Here is a 27,479-nt window from a genome sequence, read left to right on the forward strand (position 1 = left end):
CATGGAGGGTAACGAATACGCCCACCAAGCCGGCACTTTACCCCCCCCCCCCGTGTGCTATGGAGCTGCACGAGGTCAGTCACCCGCTTTTCCCATTCAGGGACATAACCCAGCATTGTCGCCTTCTCAGCCAGACCCTAGCTTCGCCTTACCCTCACCTATCAATAGAACAACAAACTAGCCTACGGCTCATACACTCCAGCTCCTTACACCAGACGCGTCTTCAATTAATGCACCCGAATCGCTACGACGCTGAATGTAAATTTTGCTCAGAAGTAGGAACACTCTGCCACATAATCGAGGTGTACGACATTAGCCCTGAGTATCCTCCTCTCTTTCCGTCAACTACCCAACAAGACCAATGGGAGATGCTGGTGTCCAGCCCCTCTCTGCTTACACAGTTTCAGCTTGTGGGCAGAGCAGAGGCGGAGCGGACTGAATATGGGCTACAGTGAAAAAGGAACTATTCCGCTGGGCCGCACTGTGGGCCGTTCAGAAATCTGAATAGAAGTATTTCCTCCTCCTCCTCCAGCTCCTCCTTCGTCTCTGCCGCCGATCTCTGCAACTCCGTCGGGGATGGCAGAGACGGAGAAGTGTGAACGTCAACACCGGGATTTATATTTAATTTTATAAAAAAAGAATTTCTTTTCATGTGCTACACCAATACAACTCAACTAACCACCGTTCATGCATCATGCAATAATTTAACCTTACCAAGAATATCTCTTTGAAGTAATAGAGGGTGGGGTTAAGTGCCTTTCACTTCTCCCTAGTTTCACTATTTGTAGAGCCACGCACGTGCATGAATTGAGCTGACGTCGCATGGGTAAGCGTTGCGAGTGCCGTTTACAGCTTTGCTTTCCGATCACATTCACAGGGTGGATTGGCGCTATTTTTTTTTTTAAGTTTCTTACAGATGTCAATTTTTTTACATCTCATCTCTTATCATGCATCATGACAACCTGGCATGTCACAGGTCATTTCATTAGCTTGTTTTAAAGCAAAGCTTTTGCCGACAAGAAGTAAGATGCTCCCTTTGCTTAGAAATATGATCCCCTCAGACGACGAGGATCACCAACAAGGATGGGTTCAAGCGCTCAAAACCACCCTCGGTGGGAATCATGCAGTTATTTACACAGACGTCTCCCAACCTCGAGGGCAGTAGTACGCCATCATCGTGGCTACTTCCAGAACCAACCTCCTTGATTGTGCCCCACTCAAGACCGAAGACATGAGGGCAGAAGAAGTGGCATCAATGGCATTGGCTCTCACTCAACCAGGGGTTCGTAAGGTAGTCACCGATTACAACAAGCCTACCGGAATTACCAGTCGGATTTGGTGTCATGAACTGCACTGCGTGTGCTAAAAAACACTTTCCAAATGGTTTCATTCAGCTCATCGGGGCACCCGTTCACGCTTCCATGGAAGGCAACGTATCAGCCCACCAAGCCTGCACTTTTACCTCCCGAGCTATGGAGCTGCACGGGGAAAGTCACCCGCTTGTCTAGTTCAGGGACATAACCCAGCATTATCGCCTTTTGCGGCACACCCTACCTTCGCCTTACCCTGACCTTTCCATAGAACAATAAACCCTACGGCTCATATAATCTGGCGCCTTCCCACACTTGACGCGTCTTCACTTAATGCACCCGGATCGCTAGGACGCTGAATGTAAATTTTGCTCAGAAGTAGGAAAACTCTCCTACATAATCGGGGTGTGCGACTTTAGCCCTGAACTCCCTCCTCTCTTACCGTCTACTACCGAACAAGAGCAATGGGAGATGCTGCTGTCCAGCCCTTCTCTACCTACCCGGCTCCAGTTGGTGGACAGAGCACAGGCGGCACGGACTGAATATGGGCTACAGTGAAGAAGGAACCTGTCCCCTGGGCCGCACTATGTGCCGTTTAGAAATCTGAATAGAAGTATTTCCTCCTCCAGCTCATCCTCTCTCTTCTCCTCCGTCTCCGCCGCTGATCTCGTCGCCTCCGCCCGCGATGGCAGAGATAGAAAAGTGACATCGCCTAACACCTTGGTTTGAGCTTTAGTTTTATGAAAACCGGTTTCCACTCCAGTGCTACACCAATACAACTCAGCCAACCACCATTTATTCATCATGGAATCATTAATCATAGAATGAAGTAATAGAGGGTGTGGTTAAGTGCATTTCACTTCTCTCTGGTTGTAGAGCAAGGTGAGTAAATTTAAGTGACGCCGCATGGGTAATCATTTTGGGGGCGTTTCCATCTTTCCTTTGCAACCACATTCACAGGGTGGATTGACGCTGATGCGGCTGTGGTTCCATCGCTTCCTGACCCCCGAAAACAAAACGTCACGTGTTTTCGAAGCTCTGGGCGTTCTATGCTGTGAGGCGTGAGAAGCAGAACGTCACGGTGTAACCACTCCTTTCACCACCATCTGAACGTTACCGTGCGGTAAACACCAAACAGCACGGCGCTGAAAACGAGCCCTGGACTTGAAGCTATAGGTCTCACCACTTAAATATGCCTCGTTGGTAGATTTGTTAGTGTTAAGCACCCTTGCTAGACAGAAAAATTTGCGCCAATCCACCCTGTGAATGTGGTTGGAAAGCAAAGCTGTCAACGGCACCCACAACGATTACTCATGCGACGACGCTTAAATTCACTCACATCGCTCTACAAATAGTGAAACCAGAGAAAAGTGAAATGCACTTTACCCACGCCATTTTCTACTACGGTGTTTTTATTGAAATGCTTCACTTTCTCTTTCATGTCACTTTCAGTTAGGGGAGCACAAGTTCGCTCCAGTATACTTCTTTTCCTTGAAGACAACTACGTCGTCTTTGGCATCGTGACATCTGGTGGAGGTGCGGGGTACATGCACCCCAAGTCCTCGTCAAGCCAACAAGCAAGCTGAACTGGTGTCATCCTCCGACAGCATGGTCTTCAGCCAGAGTTTCGACTGCTTCTGGATAAAGTGATGAAAGAAGACGTCGTGAAAACCACGATGATTAACGCAGGCACCATGACCAGCGCTACAAATCCTGTCCTCGTCCTTCAGAAACCCAGGGAGCCCCCATCATTGCATGGGTCACCTTCTGACGATCCCGAAGGCCCGTTGGAGCAAGTCTAATGGGTCAGGCTGTATAACCGATGGGACGACGCGGAGGCACAGAGGCAATTGTTCTTCTACTTTGAAGATTTAGCAGGGATCTGGTTTGAAAACCACGAAAGCTCCCTGGCATCGTGGAATGATTTCAGAACTCAATTTGTGGCGACCTTCACCACGGTTGTGCGCAAAAAGCGGGCTGAGGTCTTGCTGCAAACGCGGGCACAACACCCTAACAAAAGCGTTGTTGTGTTGCCGAAGAGACGAAGAGGTTTTTCGAGGGTGCTGACCCCTGCATGGCGGAAGAAAAGAAGTTGCGCTTCTTAATGTGCGGTGTAAGGGAAGAACTGTTTGCTGGACTTGTCCGCAATCCGCCAAAATCTGTCGCCGAATTTGTGACCGAGATGGCCCTCGAATTGCGTGCTGAGCAGTACGACCGACACTTTGTTGGCACGTCGAATGCGAACTACGTCAATAGCATGCAGATCCCGACAGACAGCCTACGCGAGACTATCGGTGCAGTAGTGAGGGAGGAGCTGCGGAAACTTCTCCCAACGCTGCCGCAGCCCCAGGTCGCTTCCCTTACCGACGTCGTTAGGGAAGAAGTGAAGCATGCGCTGGGAACTTCAAAGACGCCAGAAGCACCCGGCGAACCGCAAGCCATGAACTAGGCGACTGATGTCCGTCGACCTCGCCAACCTGCACCCTATCATCCGGAGGCTCCATACCATCATCCCCTGTCGCCGGCCAGACCACCTGCGGTGCAACCCTTGTCCCGAGGAAGACCGAGGTGTGGCGAACGCCAGATAATCGTCCGTTGTGTTACCAGTGCGGAGAGGCCGACCACATCTACCGTTGCTGCCCCTACAAGAGGCTCAGTTTGGGAGGGTTCTCCGTCGACGCTCCACGCCCCTGACCCGGCCAGCGCCCTACTGAAATCGAAGATCACTTCTCCAACACCAACCGAGGTCTAGCACACTTCAACCGTTCGCCATCACCCTACCCATACCGATCGCAAAGCCGCCGAGCTATGCAGACTTCACGCGTGGGAGTTCCCCAAGCCCACGTAGCGGAAACTAAAAGCAGCAACTTCTGGAGGTAAAGTTGCACGATGGCGGAAAAATGAAAACCCTCCAACGACGCTACGACTCGACGAAGACCATCATTCACGAGATGCCCTCAGCCCGACGACCCGATCCAACCCAGACGTGACTCCCGAACACGACGACTGCATGCACCGACGCATACCCGAACTGACAGAGCCTGCCGCTAGGAAGACGACGACAATGACGACCCATAGTTCCCGACTGTGAACACGCACAAGCCGAGACACGACGCCCCGACGCAACCGAAACTCGAAGAAAGCGGCGTCTAACGTCCAGTTGTCCATCAACGGCCATGACGTAGTCGCCCTCATCGACACCGGAGCCGACTACGCAGTAATGAGCGAGTCATTCGCGTCCAAGTTGAAGAAAGTTACGACTAGAAAGGATGGTCTGCACATACGCACAGACAGAGGTCATCTCGTGACGCCAAATGGAACGTGCACATCGCTCGTCACCATAGGCGGCACAACATACCCTGCGGCGTTCGTGATTTTGCCTAACGGGAGCCTAATGGAATGGACTTTTTGATAGACAACGGTGCAATAATTGATCTGAAAACAAGGTCGATAACCTTTGCCTTCCATCACTCCATCCCGCGCAACCTTAATGATCACCGTCTACGGTGATGATGCTGCTTCTGACATCGACGCTATCGTAGAGAGTGACCAAAGTTTGCTTCTCGACCACCGTGTCTCCGTCACAAGAGGGATAGCGCGCTTTGCGCTATCCCTCACCGAAGAGTACTCACCGAAGAGTATCCCTCACCGAAGAGTACTAATTTCACCGAAGAGTACCAGCATCTAAACAAGGGCGCCGCAATTGTGTTCCTCGAAGAAACACAAGAAACAAGTCAAGTGATCGCGGTCGCCGATTTTTAACGCGGACGTGCACACGCTTTCAGCTTCCGCATCCTTTCGACGTGAACCCAGCGCTGACGCAAGAAATCCAGGACAAAATAAAGCGAGTGTTTTTCGTCAAGCTCAAAATTACATCAGACACCCTAGCGAAGCACCGAAATATCACCGAAGACGGAGCCCGACGTACTTGACAGTCACCGTACTGCGTGTCTTCACACGAGTGGGAAGCCAGCCGGACACAAGTCGAAGACATACTCAGCGACGACATTATACAGCCATCGAAGAGACCCCGGGCTGCACCGGTCGTACTCGTGCGGAAAAAAGACGGCACATTGAGGTTCTGCGTTGACTACCGGCGATTGACAAAGATCACCAAAAAATCTGCCAACGAGGAAAATTTTGGTGGTGAGACCTATTCCTTCAAGTCCAGGGCTCGTTTTGAGCGGCGTGCTCTTTGGTGTTTACTACACGGTAACGTTCAAATGGTGGTGAAAGTAGTGATTACCACCGTCACGTTCTGCTTCCCACGCCTCACAGTATAGAACGCCCAGAGCTTCGAAAATACGTGACGTTTTGTTTTCGGGGGTCCGGAAGCGATGGAACCACAGCCGCATAAGCGCCAATTCATCCTGGGAATGTGGTTGCAAAGCAAAGATGAAAACGCCCCCAAAACGATTACCCATGCGGCGTCACTTAAATTTACTCACGTCGCTCTACAAATTGTGAAACCAGAGAGAAGTGAAATGCACTTGACCACACCCTCTATTACTTCATTCTATGGTTAACGATTCCATGATTAATTAATGGCGGTTGGTTGAGTTGTATTGGTGTAGCACTGGAGTGGAAACCGTTTTTAAAAAACTAAAGCTCAAACCAAGGTGTTAGGCGATGTCACTTCTCTATCTCTGCCGTCGCGGGCGGAGCAGACAAGATCTGCGGCACACATGGAGGAGGAGAGAGGATGAGGTGGAAGAGAAATATTTCTTTTCAGATTTTTGAACGGCCCAGAGTGCGGCCCAGGGAAGTGGTTCCTTCTTCACTGTAGCCCATATTCAGTCCGCGTCGCGTGTGCTCTGTCCACCAACTGGAGCGGGGTAGGCAGAGAGGGGCTGAACAGCAGCATCTCCCATTCCTCTTGTTCGGTAGTTGGGGGTAAGAGAGGAGGGTGCTCAGTGCTAAAGTCGCACACCCCGATTATGTGGGAGGGTTTTCCAGCTTCTGAGCAAAATTTACATTCAGCGTCCTAGCGATTCGGGTGCATGAAGTGAAGGCGCGTCAATTGTCGGAAGAAGCCACATTTTACGAGCCATTGGGTTGTTTGTTGTTCTACGGAAAGATCAGGGAAAGTCGAAGCTAGGGTGTGCCGCAGAAGGCGATAATGCTGTGTTATGTCCCTGAACGAGACAAGCGGGTGACTGTCCTTGTGCAGCTCCATAGCACGGGTAGTAAAAGTGCAGGCTTGGTGGGCATATTCGGTGCCCTCCATGAAAGCGTGAGCGGGTATCCAGATGTGCTGAATGGAACCATTTGGGGACTGTTTTTTTAGCACACGCAGTGGAGTTCATGACACCAAATCCGACTGGTACTTCCGGTGGGCTTGTTGGGAATCGGTGAATACCTTACGAACCCCTGGTTGAATGAGAGCAAATGCGATTGCTGCCTCTTCTTCTGTCCTCATGTCTTCGGTTTTGTGTGGGGCACAATCAAGGAGGTTGGTTCTGGAGGTAGCCACGATGACGGCGTACTACTGCCCTCGATGTTGGGAGGCGTCTGTGTAAATAACTGCATTATTCCCACCGAGGGTGGTTTTGAGCCCTTGAACCCACGCTTGTCGGTGACCCTCGTCTTGTGAGGGGTTAATATTTCTAAGCAAAGGGAGAATCTTTAGTTCTTATCACCAAAAGTCCAGGAATGCATCAAGCGGAGTGACACTCTATGCTGCCCAGCCAATCTGGTGAAGGATGCGGCGACCCGCCGCAGTTTTGCTCTTTCGGAGCTTCTGGATAGAAAGATGGGCCTCTATAAGCTCTTCCACTATGTTGTAGAGCCCAGTGCTAAGCAGTCTCTCTGTGGACGCACTCATGGGAAGAACAATGGCTTGTTCAACAGCCTTTATAATCATTATACAGGGTGTCCAAGCTATGATGCACCAAGATTTAAAGAAATAGCAATTGCGTTACTCGAAGAAAACCTAGCGCATAATGTTCGCAGTACTCTGGAAAAGCGTACAGTAATTTTTTTGGTTAATGAGACATAACTAATTATTTGTAATATATATGTTTAACTCGAGAATTACTGTCATATTCACTGAAGTGTCAATGAGGCACTTGTAGGTGCCCACTAGGAGCTTCTAACTGCGGTATTTTTAGCGACGAACTAAATACGGACTCATTTATTCTGACTCATAAAGAAAACCCGCGAAATATTAAAAGTAGCACGTGACGGCGCTTCCGGGCGTATTGTAAAGCAGCGTCCCCATATAAGCTGATTGAAAGCAACTGCTTCGCCTCTCACCCCCCCCCCCCCCCCGAACAGACAGCGCATCGCCTTGATAATGGCATGCATGGAAGGGGAAGCAACAGCAAGATTCGCGGGGCGCGTGTGCAGATAAGGCACAAACTCGGTCGCGATTTCTTCTTTGTTTCTTTTTTTTATTTCATTGTGGCTAACTCAGAGGCAGCCTGCTTGAAGGCATTGCTTTACGGTATGGACGAAGGCGCCGTCACGTGGTATTTTTCATATTTCGCGGGTTTTCTTTATCAGTCAGAATAAATGTGTACAGAATTAGTTCGTCGCTGAAAATACCACAGTTAGATGCCCCTCGTTGGCACCTACATGTGCCTCATTGACACTTCAGTGATTACGACAGTAGTTTTCTAGTTAGATAATTAATTATAATGATTTAGTTAAGTCTCATTAACTAGAAAAATGCTGTCCCCTTCTCAACAGTACTGCAAACATTGTGCACTAAGGTTTCCTCGAGTTACGTCATCAGTCTTTGTTAAATCTTGGTGCATGTTAGGTGAGACATGATAGCTGGTGCATGATAGATTTATGTTTTCTATGCTGAGAAGAAGACAGGAGTTTGACGTAAAAGATTATCGAGAGGACAAAAGCTCCAACTAATCGAAAGGTATCGGATCCCTTGAGGCCTCGCTTGTTGGTGGCAACTCGCCTGATCATGTTTATGATTTCATTGATGCTGTGTTTGAGAATTTGCAAGGATACCGCACTCTTGGTGTTCGCCTGAAGATGTCGGCCCAGGATCTTGATGCTGGGGCTTGGAGTGATGGCCTGGCCATCGAGGAGTATTTGAATGCGTTCCTTGAGGTGTCGTTTGGAGTTCAGGCAGGCGACAAGGAGGTGAGATTTTTTTGCGTGGACACTGGAAGCCACGGGCTTTATCATATTTGCGTACTAGAAGTGAGACGCCATGGGTTGGTGTGAGCTTCATTTAAGCGCTATCGCGTGGCATTCAGCGAGATTACAGGGGTTATATACGTACATTCGCTTGGTGAGTGCAGCACTTGTCATTTCCGTCTCCGTTTGGGCTCGTAGCTACATCGGTAAGAGAACGGGGTCTGGCTTTGTTACTCCATTAGTTCCAGACTCGATTCCTGGCGGTGGAAGTAAATTATTTTATTTGTTCGCGCGCGTTTTCTGTTGACACCAATGGTCGCGAAAGAACCCTTGGGGGTAGAGGTAAAAAGCTTTGCTTTAAAAAAGCTTTGCTTTAAATGGACGTATACGCCCTGCCACGAATCGACGACGCCCTCGATCCCCTCTGCCACGCGAAGTACTTCTCATCGATGGATCTGAAGACAGGCTACTGGCACATTGAAGCGGACGAGCGAGATCGCAAGAACACTGCATTCATAACCCCGGACGGCCTATACTAGTTCAAGGTGATGCCGTTTGGGCTATCACGGCCCCATCAACGTTTCAGAGAGTCATGGACACTGTGCTAGCTGGCCTCAAGCGGCACACGTGCCTCGCATACCTCGACGACGCTGTGGTATTCTCCCGGATATTCCACGAACATCTTGCAAGGTTGCAGTCCATACTCGAGGCCATCCGTACGTCAGGGTTAACGCTGGAGCCTGAAAAGTGCCGCTTCGCGTACGAGGATCTGAAGTTTTTGGGCCATGTCGTCAACGCCGGGGGAGTCCTGCTTGACTTGGCGAAAACTTCAGCTATTGCGAACTTCGCAAGGCCGAAGGACAAGAAGGGCGTGCGAAGATTTGTCGGACTGTGCACATACTACCGACGCTTCGTCGCAAACTTCGCACGCATTGCAGAGCCACTCACGCGCTTGACGAAAGATAGCACCCCTTTCAGCAGAGAAAACGCCCAAGAAAAAAACTCCCAAGCATTTCCCCGAGGGTGAACATGGTTAAGTGCGAATGCACGGGGTGATGCTATGAGGGGGAGTAAAGTTAAAATCCGTTGGCATTCGCCCGTGAGCGCGCGCGAGCCGACCCACGGAGGTCTGGCAGTTTATCGCTGCATATATAGGGGGGTACGCCGCGCCGAGCGCGCCGAGCCAGGTGGCTGAGAGAGGAGGCGAGCGCAAGGGGAGAGGGACAGCGGCGCACGGCAGCTGCAGCCGAGTGAGGGGGAGAGGAGAGAGTGTGACGTCACGGTGGAGAGAGAGGCGCGCGGCAGCTGCTGGAGAGAGGAGGCGCGCTGTGACGTCATACCATGACGTCACGGCGCGATGAGCGGTGCGGGGAGCGGCGCGCACCCGCGCAGCCACGGCGAGGAGGCTGTTGCTACCGACGCTCCTCTCCGCTCCACGCCGTTGCTAGGGAGAGGAGGACTGCGGACGCCGCCGCCGCCGCCGCCGCCGCCGGCGGTGGAAGGTTTGGGGTCGCTTATAAAGTGCATTCGCACTTAAAAGCATTCTGCGGGCTGCAACAATGCCTGCAAAACCCGCCCGCGATTGCGCATTTCGACGAAAACACGCAAATGGAAATGCGTATGTACACGAGTGGTATAGGCTTGGGTGCCGTCCTCATCCAAAAGCAAAGTTGGGGCGACAAAGTAGCCCATGCCAGCCGTGGTCTGTCCAAGGAAGAAAAAAAAACTACTCAGCCTCAGAGAAAGAGTGCCTCGCGATTATATCGGCTGTTTCGAAATTTCGCCCATACGTGTATGGAAGACCGTTCAAGGTTGGGACAGACCACCATGCGCTGTGTCGGCTCGACAATTTGAAGGACCCTTCTGGCAGTCTTGGTAGGTGGAGCATGCGCCTGCAAGAATTCTACGTAACACTAGTCTATGAATCCGGGAGGAAACACTCTGACGCCGACTACCTGTCTCGCGCCCCCGTCGACCCCCACCGCAAGACTCTGACTAAGACAGCGCATTCTTCGGAGTTGTGACGGAGAGCGACCTAGCCACCCAGCAACGTGCCGACCCCGAGTTACGCGTAATGATCCACTACCTCGAAGGACAAAACGTCGCCATGCCTAGGGCCTTCAAACGAACCTAACCAGCATTCAGCCTGAAAAACTCCGTTCTCGTGAAGAATTTCAGCCCCGGAACAAGAGCGAAGTATCTTCTTGTCATCCCTACACACCTTCGTGACGGAATTTGGGAGCATACCATGGTGAACCGTCTTCCGGACATCTCGGCACAGCTCGCACTATTGGAGAAATCAACACGAAGTACCTCTGGCCCCGCCTTGCATCCGACGTCACCCACTACGTCCGGAGCTGCCGTGACTGCCAGAGACGAAAAACGCCACCGACGAGACCCGCCCGACTAATGCAGCCAATCGCCATCTCATCGAGGCCCTTCCAACAGATTGTAAAGGACCTTCTGGGCCCGTTCCCTACGCCACAATCACAAAACAAGTGGATTTTTGTAGCGACAGACTATATGACGCGCTATGCAGAGACTACCGCTCTTCCGGGGGGGGGGGGGGGGCTACACAAAAAAATTCACCCCACCTCCCCGAAGGAAATCGTGAGGAAATGCGAATGCACATGTCGAACACGTATTTCGGGGTCTTCGGCTCGGCGTTGGCGTTTCGCAGCGGCTTCCCGAGCACGGAGTACGGCGTCGGCAGCTCGCTTCAAGCGCTTGCGTTCGGCATCACGCGCTCTTCGCTTCGCAGCCTTGTCTTCCGCTTCTTCTTCTCTTCCGGTTGAAGATGACGTTGAAGCCACTACAGTGACGTCACCTCCAGCGAGAGGTGTAATGCTCGAACTGGATTGTATTACACTTCTTGCTCGAGGTACCGTTGCCGGCAGACATTCCATTTATATATACTTGCGACCGAGCGAACGGGAGAGTGGGGCGAGCGTCGAGAGGAGAAGCACCGAAGCACCGCGCCTACCCTCGCCCACACTCTCCCACACACGCGTGAGCTCCGGCGAGCTCCCGCAATGCCAGCGCCCTCACAAGCCCGAGCGCGCTCCTCCTCTCCACTCACTCGCCGCTGATCCGCCCGCACCACCTGCTCCGGTTGCTAGGGGAGAGGAGGAGCGCGCGCGCTCGCAGCTGTTGCTATGGGAGAGGGGGTGAGAGCGGAGAGATAACACCTGCGGGCGCGTGGACGCCGCACGGCGCCTGACATGGCTCGACTAAGAAATGCCTTCGCATTTAAAAGTCACAAAGTTCTTCATAAACCAAGTTGTGCTGCGACATGGAGCACCTCTTGCGCATTTATTCTCCCCCTCGCCTCCACCGATGCCCCTTTGGCAAGTTGCGCAGTCGGAAGCTAACGGCGGTAGTGCGCTTATCTGATGTTCGCGAAAAACAAACAGAAGCACGGATGGGCGTAAAAATGCACTGACGATTACTACACTCCCTAATGTGAAATTTGTGCGCAGTGTGAGCAAGGATTTGTGTGCAGTGCGAGCGAATGGCATTTCTGCTGCGTCTCACAAAGTGTTCACTTGATCAGCGAAGGTACGGCGGCGTTCGATACTCTGCTGCTGCCTCGCAGTGCGCCGACGCCGCCGACCAGCATGTTGCAAATTGTGTTTGAACCTCCCGCGCAAATGTCAAGTGGTTTGGATTCAAGCGTCAAGCGTCTGGGGAAAGTGCCACGGGGAGGGCGCTCCTTGGTGGCTACACATGAAGAATGTGTCAGGAAAAGATAGTGAGAGAGATGACGCCGTAGCCGCTCGTGTCGTACTCCACTTCACCCTTCGCACGTGTCGTACTCCACTTCAAGCCCAGGTAAGGGTTGCAAAGGGCTGCCCCTAAAATGACCGAAACCCGCCGTCGTCGTTTCCACTCAAATTCACTTCGCCATGTAGCTGCGAATCCCTGCCGGTCGAAGAGAAACCCGGAGAAGAGAGAAAGAGAGAGAGAGAGAGAAAAGGACATCATTCTTGAAAGTTACTACGACAGTTGCGGCAATAGTCTGAACTCAGCCTTGCACAAATAGTAAGATGCTGACGATGCAGAAGGGATACAAGCAGTTCCATGTTTATCTGCAACAAAAAAGCTTGGATCCGTTAGATGTTCATTCCGCTAATTGGCTAGGAAATATGCTCCATCGCAAATTACAGTAAACGTGTTTTGTTTTGTGTACTCCGTGGACTGCGTCCAGCTTTGCAGGTCGTCCTTTTTCACAGAGTGGAAAGACAATAATTTTTTTATTTTTTCAGACTGTTGCTTATTTTAGCAGCGGGACAATGCACTCATAGGGGGGGGGGTAATGCCGCGAACCCTGCATCGGGTTTGTTTATTTGTGTTTTGCTTTTGCCGCCCGGCTGCGCCCGTCTGTGTTATCGGTATTGTCTGTGTGCCAACACAGACGTGTTCCGCATGGACGTGTTCCGCATGCGGCACGTGTTCCGCATGGGTTATCTCTTCTGATAGGGATAGCATTCCGAACTACTAACATAAACAGCCTAGAATAATCTTCGTTGATCTACAGTGTTCTGGATACAATTCGACTATTCAAGAAACCCTCTCGCCGAGTGATAAATTCCCGCAGAGCAGATACCGTGGCATTCGAATCGGCGACGTTCGCCTTCGCACGTCACTATGTTGACTGCCACTTCGCCGCTGTATTCTTTGAGTTGTTAGGGGAGCACAAGTTCGCTCCAATAAACTTGTTTTCCTTGAAGATAACTGCACCGTCTTTGGCTTCGTGACAATATGTAACATGTGCTGAAATCCACACCTGTCTATATGTTAATAATGGTGGCATCAACGGAAGTCTGCCCTCTCCATGTCGTATCTGTGCTTCGTAATTAACAGCTGAACCACCAGTTGAGGGGTAGCAAGTTTTTTCAGATGTTGGAGAGGGAGTGGGCAAGTGATACCTCAGAAAGCGTGGAACATGTTCTTACTATGTGGAGACACTATCAGGAAAGATTTCTCGAACTATCTCCCCTCGTGGACTGCCAGGGCTGTTTCGGAAGTAGTCACACCTAGTGTTAATGCACGATGTAATGTAACAGCGCAATAAACGACGAGAGACACAGAAGAAATTCACAAGACGGGCCATGACTCGCAACTGGTATCTTATTGGAAAGGAACACAAATTTATAGCCGACACGTACAACATGGCAAACAAAATTTAAAACCCATGAGAAAACCACGCCTTATAACCACTCACAGACACGATCATATCAACAAAAGGCGAACCGGATGTGTATACACATCCGGTTCACATCTTACAACCCTTACAAAAATGGATTTTGAGTTTCAATTCAATTCCTGTTGAGTTTTTATTGAATCAACCGAAACCTAATTCAAACTCAATTGGCTATTGAGATGTGCCAGTAGAAAGTCAAAAGGATTTGTATTGAGGAAACGCAACGCAAAAACAATTGACACCAGTCTTATAAAAATCTTTGGATAACCAATTGGCAAAACTCATCAGGCTGAAACACAATCTGGAGGGCTTTTTTTTTCAGCGCTGCCCACTGTGTCTACAGAATTCTATCATAATAAGACTACTAGGTTACTTTTATGCTTTTTATTCTACATTGGCATTTCTATTGAGTGCAGTCAAGAAAAAGTCAAGAAGGTTTAAATAAACAAAACTCAAAAGCAAAGCAAATGACTTCATTTAATTGAAACTCAATACAGTTTCTACTGATAAAACTAGAGCAACTATTTGAAAATCGACCAAGTTGGTGAACATACATTGTTGAAAATTATACCGGTGTCCTACTTTCTTGTCCATGTTTTATGGTTCGCGCTTAATATTCAACACTGATAAAACTCGTTAGGGTAATCCAGTAACCTTTACCAGCAGAATCTTTGCACAAATAATAATTATACCGGACTAAGTGGGGAATCAATTATATTGGACATTTTTAATGCTTTTCCTCAAATACTGCCGCAGCATGGTTTGCACAAAACAATGGAGGAAATAAACATTGAAAAAACTCTAGTGGCTCATCTCTTCTGGCACGTGACTCCCGCGGAATCGTTTCCTTGCTGTAGAACAGCTGATTTTCTTCTTATACCTTAGCAGGCATTGACATAATGGGTGAGCAATCTGCACTGCTGGTAAGCTTCCGCTTTGGCGCGCTTTAGCAGCAGTTGAGATATTCGAAGTTAGTCTTCCGGGAAAGTTGGAGTGGAATCATGCATACCTCGGCCGGGAAAAAATGGAAAGGCGTGGGAGGAGGGGGGGGGGGGGGCGGCTACACATCGTCAGTGAAAACGGTTGCTGGCAACGCCAACTTCGCAGGTTCCTTCAAAAGCACTTGCAAATGTTAATTACAGATGACCCATTCGTTTTCAAGAATTCATGTGATGTCATAGCCTACTTGGACAATAAATGCTATGTAGGGTTTTTTTTATGTGGATATAGATGATTTATACTTTTCGATACCGCATGACGAATTGCTTTCATGTGTCCAAGAGTGCATTGATGTAAATGGAGCAACTAGGTTTCAAAATGCGACGGGCATCTCTGTAGACGCGTTTTTATCCCTTCTGGAATTTTATTTAGGAGCTACTGTTGTGAAGTAGCACATCTGTCTAGTCGTTCTTCGCTTTTTCTGTCCTCGTTTGTAGCGCTCACTTTTTCCTTAAGCAATGAACCAACTAGCCCAACAGCATATTTTACTGAAGTATCTTTCTTCTACAGTGGGCCCTTTTACGTGTTCCTCTCCTCAAGTTCAACCCTCTCTACTGGTTAGCCACATCGCATGGACGGAATGCCAGGCAAGACGCCTTTGATTGTGCTTGAGGAAAGCGATTGTGCCGGCTGAAGTCGCAGCGTTGTTTGGCACGGTGCATCCTTCTTTTCGACACGTCAAGCGCATCATCAGAATTCTCCGCTCCGAGCTCCGCCGTCAAGTGCGCATCTACCAGGACTGGATACGTGTCTCCTGCTACAGCCAATATCCGGACTGGCTTGCAGCAAGCACACTCAACTCGTTCAGGAAGCTTACCGGGCAGACAACCGGAGGTTTGTGGCGGGGAATGCTGGCTCAACTTCAGAAGACAGCTCCCAGAAAGCCGATTGCCTCAACCTTGCATGTACTGGGTGATGTTGAATTGCCACTAGGAGTTACTCAAGTCCTCAACAAAGGCCCAAAGTACAGCGTCGAGCCGAGAACACCTGCCAACGAACTCTTGGCCCTGAACCGACGGGTTGCTAGAAAAGCTGAAGCGGAAAACCAGGAACGGTGCCTCTTGGAAGGCGTGTATGCCCTGCTCCAGACGACTTCAGGCTGCAGATCACGTCACCAGTGTTCGATGAGAGTCGTCGTCGACCACTTGAAAGACAATGCGCTACAACTTCTTAGTTCGGAAAAAAGGGCGGCTTCGTGGTGTTGCCCGCTGACTTGTTCGCAGAGAAGGCGAAGGTTGCCGTGCTGAAGAGCTTCGTCCCAGTTAAGCTGAACCCGCAAAAGGTAAAGACAACAGCTGCGTCAAAGTGTAAAGCCTTAGAACTAGAAAGCTTGCGAATTCTATCAAGAACTGTAAAGAAAGTTGCCTGTCTATGTTTTTCGCAGCCAAGACCCATAAGGAGGGCATTCCTTTCAGATGCATCGTCAGTGGAAACGGTTGCTGGCAACGCCAACTTAGCAGGTCCCTTCAAAACCACTTGCAAAGGTTAATTACAGATGACCCGGTGGTTGTCAAGAATTCATGTGATGTCATAGCCTACTTGGACAATAATAGCTCTGTAGGGGTGGTTTTTTTCTGTGGATATAGAGGATTTATACTTTTCGATACCACATGACGAATTGCTTTCATGTGCCCAAGAGTACATTGATGTAAATGGAGCAACTAAGTTTCAAACTGCGATGGGCATCTCTGTAGACGCGTTTTTATCCCTTCAGGAATTTTATTTAGGAGCTACAGTTGTGAAGCAGCGCATCTGTCTCGTCGTTCTTTGCTTTTAAATGCGAATGCACTTCTTCAGCGAGCCTGAATCGTCCGCCGCCGTAGTCCGCATAGCAACAGCTGCGGGTGCGCGCGCTCCTCGTCTTCCCTAGCAACGGGGGGAGATGGGCGCGCGCTGCCTGGCCGCGTCCCCATGGCTCATTCTTGTTGTTGTTCCTGCTGACATGGCACATACCCACGTGGGGGATTGGCCAGGAATCGGGCGTGAGAAGGGCTAATGCACCTGCTTAAAGGAGTACTGACACGAAATTTCAAAGCTGAGATCCGCTCTAGCAGTCAAGTACAACGACAACACAAATAGGTGTCTGTGAATAAATGCATCTTTCTTTCTTTGTAGTTGTGTGTGTGTGTGTGTGATCTCTCTTTCGCGAACATTACCGAACCGCGCAAATTCAACTCGTGCATTCGCACTTTCACATTCTTCCTCTCGGGGAAATGCGGGGAATTTTTTTGTGTCCTCGTTTGTAGCGCTCGTTTTTTCCTTAAGCAATGAACCAACTAGCCCAACAGCATATTTTGCCGAGCGTTTGAAGGCAAGATAGGGGGCTTCCAAACAAAACATGCTCGCTAACGACAATAATTGAAGATTGCCACCGACGACTATAGCGGTTGGCTAGCCTTTCGGCATGCGGCGCTGTCACGGTTAACTCGTCCCCCCGAGGTCTGGAAAAGGCTTAGCATCGCCGCAGTTATCCAGACAGTGCTTTGCGAGGACGCGACGACGACGATCCCCCACGCAATCTTTCACAGCACTATGACCCCCTTTCACGTATTTGCAAACTGATTTTCCGCAATAGACCCGCTCTGGCGGGCCGTGACAAGTTTCAGCTGCTGCGGTGTATGCCGTATCATGCATACACCGCACAGCGGGCTGCTTGTCGACCGTGCAGGCAGATGCTTGCCGCGGTCGCGCGAGTAGCGGGCGTTTGTGCCCGCCGAGATGCTCCGTGTTTTTCAGCATTATTAATACCTTGTAAACGACGCGCTATATTTACAAACTAAGCTATGCTCGTGTAACGGATGGCGACGATCTACGTTCGTCCGTTCCACCGGTGCAGGACGAATGCGCCGTGCCGCCAGTGCAAGAGCGCCGCGGGCAACCGCGTTTCCCCAAGAGGCGGGAACGCTAATTGGCTACAGCATTTAACGGGGCCCACCAATAGCGCAGCCGTACTGTTGAGAGCTTCGGGCGTCACAGGGTGCGTCACAAGCAGTCTTTCGCACGTCAGAGCGTGGCAGTGTTGCGGCAAGGAAGCGGTAGGTGAGCAAGAACGAAAGAAAGCATCTTTGTTGCGCGTTTGTGTGGTCCCTGCTTTACGCAGAAGTGTAATATTTGGTATACATTGTCGTGAAGGCGTACTCTAGTGAATGCGTGATTTAAATGCCGATCTTCGGAAGCCTATTTAGGGCCCCTTGAAAACAGGTGAAAACAGTTCTTTCAAGTCAAAAGAACTCCGTACTCGTAAGCGGAAGAGGCTTTTAGTTTAAGGTGCCGCCGCTGAGACGAACTAAACGAACAAACGAAGAAAAATAGGAAGAAAGAGAAACTGAAGCGCTGTATTACAACTCATCTTTACTGCATAGGGACACAAAAACAAAGAACGAGCCTGACACTGCTTCACGTCACTACAAAAAAAAAAAAGAAAAAGAGAGAAGCGGAAGAAATTACTGAGGGCCGCTTGTACACTCCGAACCGATCTCTCGCTAACAAAAGTATTTCTTTTAAAGATGTCACTGCGTCCGCGGATTATGTTTCTCAAACACAAGAGCCTCGCAAATATTTTGCTCCCGCAAGCAGATCACCGACTTCAAAGCTGTTTTGAAGCATTAGACTTTCCAGAATTCTTCCGTCCGAATCTTTTCAACGAGCACCGAAGGTCAGACATTGCAGTGCAGGTGCGGATGCACCGAATTTATTAAAGGAAAAGTCATCGTATGCGCTCTTCTACCACCGGTGAACATCCTTTGTGTGTCCGTGTTGTGTCGGTGCGCTGTGATCGTACGGTGAAGAAGCTTGCGAAGTGAGGTGTTACCGTCCCTGTTAGCAACGCTTTGGAATCCGTTAAATTCACCACGCTGGGAGCCCCGCTGGCAGCTGCGTTGTTATAACGTAAGTTCATTCTTTTCGAGCGCTCCTGTACATTTCATCATGGCTGACGTTGTGCAGACCTACCTGAATAGCTATACTCATGACTTGGTTATTTGTCGCTATATAAACAGTGTTTTTATGCATACCGTCTCGAGATTAACCTAAAGTGTATGATTTCACTTCAGTCTTTCAAAAATACTGCACGTAAGTGTAACAAGTTCAAGGGGGAGGCGATTGTATCGGCACACAACATTTTTACATCAATCAGTATTTTTCTGTCTTCCGCGCTGCTGCATTGCTTTCGCGTGTGCTATATTTGTATGTATCTTAAGGTAAACATCTAACAAAACCTTTGAAGCCAAGCGACGAATGAATAAAACCCCGGACGCTTTGCCGCTACAGAACGGAGCAGCAGCCGTGTATTACCCGGTACGAAGTGTCATAAAAAAAAGAAAGAACACCTTGATTAAGGTAAATAAATTGTGTCATGAACGAAGTTAACTAAAATAAAAAAAATGGATGTCGAATCAAACAAGTGCCTTACGGATCAATAACAGATGCACGAACACTGCGTCATGCAAGCCCACCTGACAGCGCTAGGCTGAGAGGCAAAACTACCAGTCGCAAACAAGATAGTGTTTTCAAGCAGTTAGGGGACATGGCGGTAAAATATACTTACATGCTGAAGTGCTGGCCGCCGGCCATATATTTGCTTCTTAATGTCAACGATTGTTTGGAGAAAGAGCGTTCCGTGAGTGCAGAGCAGTGACTCAGGTGACAAACGTGGCCTAAAACGTACTTCATTCCAGCTAAAAAATAACGCCCAAGAATACAACAAATTCATTGATTGCTTTTGGAAAATAGAGACTATGTATCCGCAGAAGCTAGACTTTGAACCCAAAGCATCTTTACACAAGTCTGATGCGTTACTTGACACCCTAAAGGCAAGCAGACACTTTTGCTTTAAAACCAATGCAGAAAAAAAAACGTGCTGCATATGTAGTACTTGGATTAATTGATTGATTGGCTGTTGATTGGAGGAGGTCATAAGACCCTGAAGGGGATGGGGGAGAATGGGAAAAGGGAAAAATTATGAAAATGAAAACTCATCTGTCAGGTCCACTTATGAGGTCAGTGGCCAGGCGCGCAGGCTGCGCGTGAGAACCCGCCACTCGGTCTGGTGGCTCAACACTGTGGACTCTACGCGGCAGCCGTCGCCAATTCGTCGCGGCACGCATTGGCGCTGGATAGTCCGGCCAACGGAATTCCGCTGCGATGATCCCCCATTCAGGACGCAGTCGGTGTCGAAGGAGTTGTAAGACCCACTGATGAGGTCAGTGGCCGAGCGCCCAGGCGGCGCGTGAGAACTAGCAACTCTGTCTGGCGACGTAGCACTGCCAACACTGCAGAGCAGTCGACGCCAATTTGTCACGGCACGCACGAGAGAGGGATTGTCTGGTTACTCAATACCGCGGGGATAATCCCCCATTGAGAACGCAGACGGTGCCGCCGGGTTCTGAGAATCGTTGGCATGGCGCGCCGGGGAGGTGTAATTGCCGACGTCAGAGCGCGCGCCGCGCGAGCCTCCATTGTAAACGCGCTCCAGTCGGCACAGTGCACTGTCGCCGCCTTCGCCCTTACACCTCGGAGTCGCGCTTGCTTGCTCGCCCGCGTGCGGGCCGTTGACCCAAAGATGGTGGTGCCTCATTGAATATTCCGTAGTGCGCTGAGTGATAGCTGTCTACGTGAACTTGGGCCCTCCCTTACGCGCGTACAAACGCAACAGAGGCATTCCCGAGAGAGCGTGATCTCGAGGCGTTATAAGGCCGAACTTGGCCGTTAGAAATCGTTCTTGTCTGAGCGCTGAGCCGGGCAGTTCCCGACGGGACAAGGAGTCTCGACCGTTAAATCTAGGTTGGGATTTGTGAGCCCCCTAGGCTAGAGGTTAGGATCGCGTCGGAAGTTTAGTGTACAGCGCCGTACCGGGCAACTAGACGGATCTTGGGGCGAGACAGTCTCGGCCGTCGTTTCTCGAGCGGTTCGTGTACGCTCCGAGGATAGGAGAGTTAGATGAGTTTTTAGTGGCTCCAGTGATTTGTATGCACTTAGAGCTAGCGTCTAACTGCACTTTAAGGTTTTCTCTTTATTACTCATGTACCCAGTTTTCCTGCTGTAAATAGCTGTATATAAACTCTCCGTTTCACTTAATCAACCCCAACGCCTCTGGTGTTTTTCCCCTCACCAAACAAAACTGTTTCGTGTTCTCCTTGTGTGTAAGCTGGCATCAGACGACCTTGTTATACTGAAGTATAAGCTTGGGCGTGTTGGTATAGCATTCTCGGAACAGCGCAAAGGGACGAGGACGAGGCGTAGACGGGACACAGCGCAGACTAACAACACATGTTTACTGCACAAAATTACTTAAATACTTCCCTTCCCTCTTTCTTTTTTCTTGCGAGAGAATTCTGTATTTAAGTAATTTTGTGCAATAAACATCTGTTGTTAGTCTGCGCTGTGTCCCGTCTACGCCTCGTCCTCGTCCCTTTCCGCTGTTCCGAGAATTGTTATACTGGGATATTCCTTTGGAATTGTTACAATTAAGGCAAAAATTTGGATACACCCATGTCTCATATGATCCCTTCAAGCTGCTGCTTAGTGCTAATTGTTTGTTAAACGTAGTGCAAAGCACGCCATACTTCAGCGTTACAAGAGTCTGAAAGACTGCGAAATTGAAGCTGCGTATTTTTTTTCTGTCACGTTTTTTCTCGCACGTTTTTTTCTGTCAGGGTTGATTTCCACTAGTCAGTAAGCACGAATTATTATGCGCTCATCCATTCATAAAGCCATTTGCCATGATTGCCTGTTGTAGCAACTTTAGTTTACAGAACCACCTGACACTAGTTTTTTTTAATCAAGGCTACAGCTTTGTAAACCAGTTTATTCAAGTTGACGGTCTTCTAATGTTGTTTTATGACATTTCAAGCATTGAAATTTAATAAAACAAAATCCACAGGTGGACAGGTATGCTTTTGGACAGGTTTGGGGTTTCTCCTTTCAGGTAGTCGCTCAAACAGTCTTGATAGGCCTATGTGGATTTCTTTTGGGCCTTGAAGATGTGGAAGACATGATAACGAGCCCATCGTGCGGGTGATTTTGCGGCTCCCTGCCGGCCTTGAAATATAGTCGTTCGTTTATATTTCAGGCGACTTAATGCGGAACGCATCCACTCCCTACCCATTGTAGAAATAATTGATGTGGCTAGCTTGCCTTAAGGCATTACAACCTGAGAAGAGCTTAGGGATTTGTTGAACCGGTGTCTCCGTGCCTTGCTTTCCTAAAATACAAACCATCTAACATATAAAAGAGCGAGCTACTTAGACGAGCATGCTTAATGAAGAAGGGATGCAAGCATTATTTCGTACTATACTGGTGCAAACGAACAAGTCGATTGTATTTTGCAGGCTACACAGTCAAGTAGCCAAGTGGACCCTGCTAGGCTCCAGTCCTCCCGTGATACTTTCGTGAGCAATAAAGCGAGTTTTTCCATGAAACACATCACTATTTAAACTGCTCAATGCACACCTTGATGACAGTTTTTAGAATATTTTTGAATTACTCAAGCGGACTCAGCATATATTTAGTACAGTGAACTGAACTTTACAAGGCAATTGTTGAACTTACTTGATAAAAAACTCAACTGAAATCAAACGAGCTGTGTTGAATATGCTCAATGGGTTTTCTTTTGACATTTCTCAGCATGAACTCAACAGGAGATTCAATAGAGAGTCAACACAGACTCAACTGGAACTCAACAGACTTTTCTCAATATACATTCAATTGATACGTCACAATAGGAACTCAACAGGAAAAGTGTATTGAGAGTCAACAGAAAGCCATTTGGAAATCAACAGACAATTTGAACTATAGTCAATAGCCTTTCAATTGAAACACAGCATTGAGTTTCAATTGAAACACGGCGGGCAATTTTGAACGAGAACTCAATACGAAATTTCTATTCAAAGTCAATTGCCTATCAACACAATGTATTGAGTAAAGTCAGCTGACTTTCAATTCAATCTCAATAACTATTTTTGTAAGGGTGAGCCAGCCTCCTCTGACGCTGTACGAGGAGCAAAAGCTTTTTTAGATGACTAGTGCACCTAACCCCGGTCTTTCTGCAGTTTTATCGGAGGTTTCAAATTTTGTTTGCTTTCACCACATCAAATTGTACGCGTCGGCATAATTTGTGTTCCTTTCCAATAAAATACTAGTTGCATCTTGTGAATTTCTTTGATGTCCCTCTTCGTTATTGCGCTGTTACACTACATCACGAATCCGTATCCCTCGCCCAATTTTCTGTTTTGTTTGATACATTTTAGTGTGAATTCATGACAGCAGCAGCTGTTCGTGTAATTCAAATTTTTAACGTATCTTGAAACATAGTGTTGCCTAGCTTCCAAGGCACCTAGTCCCAATCATCATTTTTCAAGCAACACCGCCTTTCACGTGCGTTCCACAGCAAGGGGCAAGCTGCTTTCGTCGGTTTGGGTGTAGTTCTTTGGAGCACGGTGCGCTATACCGCAGTGTCGTATCATTACGCATAAGGGAATGCGTACTGTCGTATGCAGTTCCATTCGAGAAGAAAAGAAGCTCGGGGTTACACCGCGGCGCGACACGAGCAGAGATACTGAAATAATTCGGCATGTCAGATGAGAGGTTAGCGTTCATGCCGATATTTTGAGCCGGTAAATACACTTTACAAATGACGGGAAAGTGCAGAAAACTTTAAGACTCGCTATTTATTTGAACTAGTTGGCTTCTGTGGGCTTTTGTAATACCTGAAAACACAGCCGAATTCGTATTCAGCAATTTACGGAACGTAGTGCTTTCGTGGCACGCAGTGCCCAAAATGTAGCGTTTCTCTAGCGGCGATACGTCTGTACATAGTCTCTACATTTTGTTTTCGTGCTGCGCCGTCCAATCCTTGAGGCATCTTTGCCGTACGACCACTTCATTTTGCCAGGCACCGATTACCCAAGAGGCGCAGTCGAACAAGCTCATCAAGCTGCGCATAGTAGGTCCGCAACGGACGCGAAGCTGCGCCGTAACGTGGCCAACACGAAGCGCCGCTTATGCAGACGACAAATTAGAAAGTGATGTGAGATGTGTTGTCGGAATATCCTGCCAACTCGACTGCAAGGAACGCTGGGTGATCTGCGTAACAAGGGAAGTAAGTAGGCAGTAGAAGAGGAAAAGAAAGAGGTGCCGTCTGAAAATGCGGAGAGAGGGGGGCGGGGCTTTTGTATTGGAGAGGGATATGAATTTCTCCATTGACTTCCAAGTTCCCACTGCAGGAGGTGAGGGAGCTTGATCAGAGGGTTTCAGGGAATTGGTTTTGTTGTATTTGGTAATGGGAGTTACAGTGGCTGTTTTCCTTTCGAAGGCAGCGTGTCTGATTTGACTAACTCGTTAAAGATGGAGCTGCGGTAGTTACGTTCGGAGTAAGTGAGATTTCAGAGAAGGGGGTGCCGGATTTAGTCGAGCTCCTGTTTTGTTTAATGATTTGAAGTGGAACCTTTTCTTCAAAGAGGGTAATGAAGGCGTACAGGTAACGCGCTGTGGACGGGGACTATCGAATGTTCACTTGCGGCCGTGTATGCAAATCCTCGTTGCTGTAAACAAGTCTTACTGCGCGGACGGGTACAAACCAAGACATACGCAGGTCTGTACCCTTCGCTGGAAGGCGTGACCGAGGCTTCGCCAGCGCCGAGCTTGTACACGGCCGTAGTCAACCTCCTGTTCGACCAGGTGCTGAACAGCATCAGCAAGTCCGGCGCGCTGGACCCGTTAAACGTGCCCAACACGACGCGACGCTTTGAAACAAAGTTCATCGTCAAAGTGGAAGCACAGGCGGGACTCTACTCAGGACGCCTCACAGGGCTGTCGACCCTACACAGGTATGCCTTTAACCCTGCGCAGATATACGAATTCACCAGGCCACATAGTTGCAACTTTAAGCAGCACATGCGTTGTTGCCGGGTATTCAGCAGATGTTCAGGTGCTGACGTCGTACAGAGCGGTGAAGAGTGGTGACAGCACATAAGGGGTCACATGGAACGTAGTGCCTGTGTGCTGCTGTAGCCTACCTCGTGACGGATGGCGTAGGACCTCGTGAGTGCGAAATCAAAAGCTCCCGTTTGAACAATCGCTCGGGTAGGTAGGTTTGAGTAGGAATAAAACACCACAGTTCTGCAGTTCATTATGATGCATTGAAAGGTATGTGATAACCAGCTGTGGCTAATGCACAAAAAGTTCTATATGAAATGATTATAACGCGCCTCGCTCTCACAGTTTTGAGGCGGGAAGATGTAGAATTGCTCCACTGTTCGTTGTAACAGATGGAAACAAAATCGTGACTGCTCATCTACAGCCCTGCTTCTCTTGATTTCCTCAGAACGGGATCTATTAATTTTCTTTCAACTCGCCAGCTTGAGCCACATGAACTCAGGCTGGTATTCTACATGACGTCATTATGCTTGACAATGACACGTGTGTCACCACTCTGCTGCCCTCAGAAACGCCAGGTAGGAAAAGCTTCTTAGCTCTGAAGCACGCCGACACACCCGCAATTACTGTAAAAGTGTAACAAATAAGACGGAAGAATGGGGAGTACTAATGGAGTCGTTTAGAGCTGAAGTATCTGTTGGCACGGAATCGTCGCTGCACCGTCATATCAGCGACCGTGAAGTGTTTCCAAGCGAATTTGTAGCGCACCGTTAAAGGTAGACCAGCCATGAGGGTGATGTATAATTGTTTAGTGACTCTTTTAGTGAATTTTTACTTGAGCGAAGTTCTTTCAAATCTGCCGTCGTAGACATCTCGCGTGATGTCAAATCTGTATGGTGCACTGTTACCCCTAGACGATAATTCGTTCGCTGTAGGTGTACTTTAACGACAAACAAACGCAGACTAGAATACACTTCAATCGTTGAACGAAATTATATCGAAAGTTGCAAGCCGAATTTTCATTCTCGCTCGTTATTTTCATCTGGCAGACATGGAATGGCGAGAAGGAATATGTGCAAGACGCACAGGGTGCCGCGTAAGCATACAAATTAATATGGCAACTCCCATATAGTTGACAACTGCCTAATTTGTTATTGGCCCAACTAGAAAGCATAACACTCAAGACCTAGTGTACTCAAATTCTCCCAGCTTGTGAAATAATGCCAATGTTCGAAGATAGAAGTTTCTTTATTCGCGCCATATTACATACAGAGTTCATATGACCCTGGAAGCGCGACGAAAAAGTTGTCTCAAGGCCACTTGAAAAAGCTCCACGCTCCATCAGGTGCCATCGCGCAGGAGCGCCAGAATAGCTCAGCGGGAAAAGAAACACTCAATACAATAAATACAGCAATAAATAAAGTGGTGCTAAAACAATCAATACAGCAGTAATGCATTCTTTCTTCCTCGTTATTCTTCATCGTTATTCCTGGTGTCAGTGACCACACGGCTGCTGTTGCAGAAATCAGAAAAGAAAGTAGAAGAACCTCAAGTTGTGCAACAAGAGAGGTTTTCCCATTTAGTAAGGGTGACTACTCAAGCATATCCCAAAGTATAGCCTAAAAGATCATTTGCCTGTGTTTGAATGCCTAGGTGAAAACGATACGCTAAACGACTGATGGTCTAACTTTAACAATTTGTTAGCCTTTGTGGATTGGTACGTTGGAGAAACAAGCATACAAGCTTAATAAACTCCAGAAGCCGTAAATGATGCCGGGTCTTTTGAGAATAATAAGGAAGGGACGACGGATTTTTGGTTAATTAAAGAGAACACGAAGCAGTGACCACGTGAAAGAATTAGAAGTATTAACGGAGCAGAGTAAATCAATGCGGAAAAAGCAACAAAGAAATATATTCAAGGGTTCAGTAATAAAATAGAAACGAATCTCAAGTCTTTCTGGCATCATAGATGGTATCAAGCAGTGTGAATCCGACCATATTGGAGTCAAGGAACTAAATTTAGTAAAATTGACAGTTGGGCTAGTTGGTGTTGAGGCATCGTAAGTAGCGCTTCAAACGGGACGACAGTAGAGAAGATACACACGACATAGTGCCATCGTGTGTGTCTTCTCTACTGTCGTGCCGTTTCAAGCGCTACTTGCGATGAACTACTTACGATGATACATTCTCTTCCAGAAAGCAAAAATGAATCCAAAGCAGTTGGCCATGATAGTATTGCTCATTGGGTTCTGAAACGATGGGGTGCGCTAATTTCGCTTCGCCTTCACATAATTTATCCAAAGTTCCTTTTAACGGGCCCTTAACCCGGTGACTCGAAAATTTCCCATGTTTCGGTTCTCCAGGGTGGCTGCAAAAAAGGATGCAATTACCCGAACATTTTGTCATGTAAAATTTTTGCCCTTGTTTTATTTAAGCACATATTAGTTTATTTAAGCACATATATTTTAGAACATTACCGATAATTATGTGCCGCTAAATGAGCAGCAGGGTTTTCGGTAAGGTTTTTCCTGTATCACACAACTTGTACACGAGGTGGCCTCTAATGTTGATGAGGGTGGGCAAAGAGATAATGTGATTGTGTGGTTTCAGATCTTCAAAAGGCATTCGACACCATGTCGCACTCACTTCCCTTTGTCAAACTACAGATTGGACCAGAACTTCGATAACTAATTACTTGTCCGACAGGAGTCAATGCGCGCTGTTAAATTAGAAGTGTTCCTCTTATGTTAATGTTTCATCAGGCGTGTAAGGTTTTTGTCATTGTAAGGTGATGTCATTGTGCCGCTCTTATTCCGCATTTTTGTTAATGCTATTTCTGGGGGTATTTCGTTGGGCATAGGTTTATTGGCCAGGCGATTGTGTTGTAAATCGGCATGTTCGGAACGACGGTGACGGCGTTTCTTGGCAGGACGATTTGGATCGTATTGCAAGGTAGCGCCGGATGAGAAATATGATTTTTAATCCAGAGTAGT

General features: G+C 48.4%; 1 protein-coding gene across 3 annotated transcripts in view; it reads left to right on the top strand.

The window, feature by feature from the left end:
• Positions 1 to 27,479, top strand: part of LOC144168752 (mite allergen Lep d 7-like) — a 222,625-nt gene that overhangs the window by 120,747 nt on the left and 74,399 nt on the right. For all 3 annotated transcript variants that reach the window (XM_077697711.1, XM_077697710.1, XM_077697712.1), the window contains exon 3: positions 24,203 to 24,437. In XM_077697711.1, the coding sequence (XP_077553837.1) occupies positions 24,203 to 24,437 (235 nt within the window). The remainder of the gene's footprint in view (positions 1 to 24,202; positions 24,438 to 27,479) is intronic.

This window comes from Haemaphysalis longicornis, unplaced genomic scaffold, assembly GCF_048455015.1.
Source record: "Haemaphysalis longicornis isolate Haplotype H1 unplaced genomic scaffold, Haemaphysalis longicornis Haplotype H1 scaffold_2, whole genome shotgun sequence".
Taxonomy (NCBI): Eukaryota; Metazoa; Arthropoda; class Arachnida; order Ixodida; family Ixodidae; genus Haemaphysalis; species Haemaphysalis longicornis.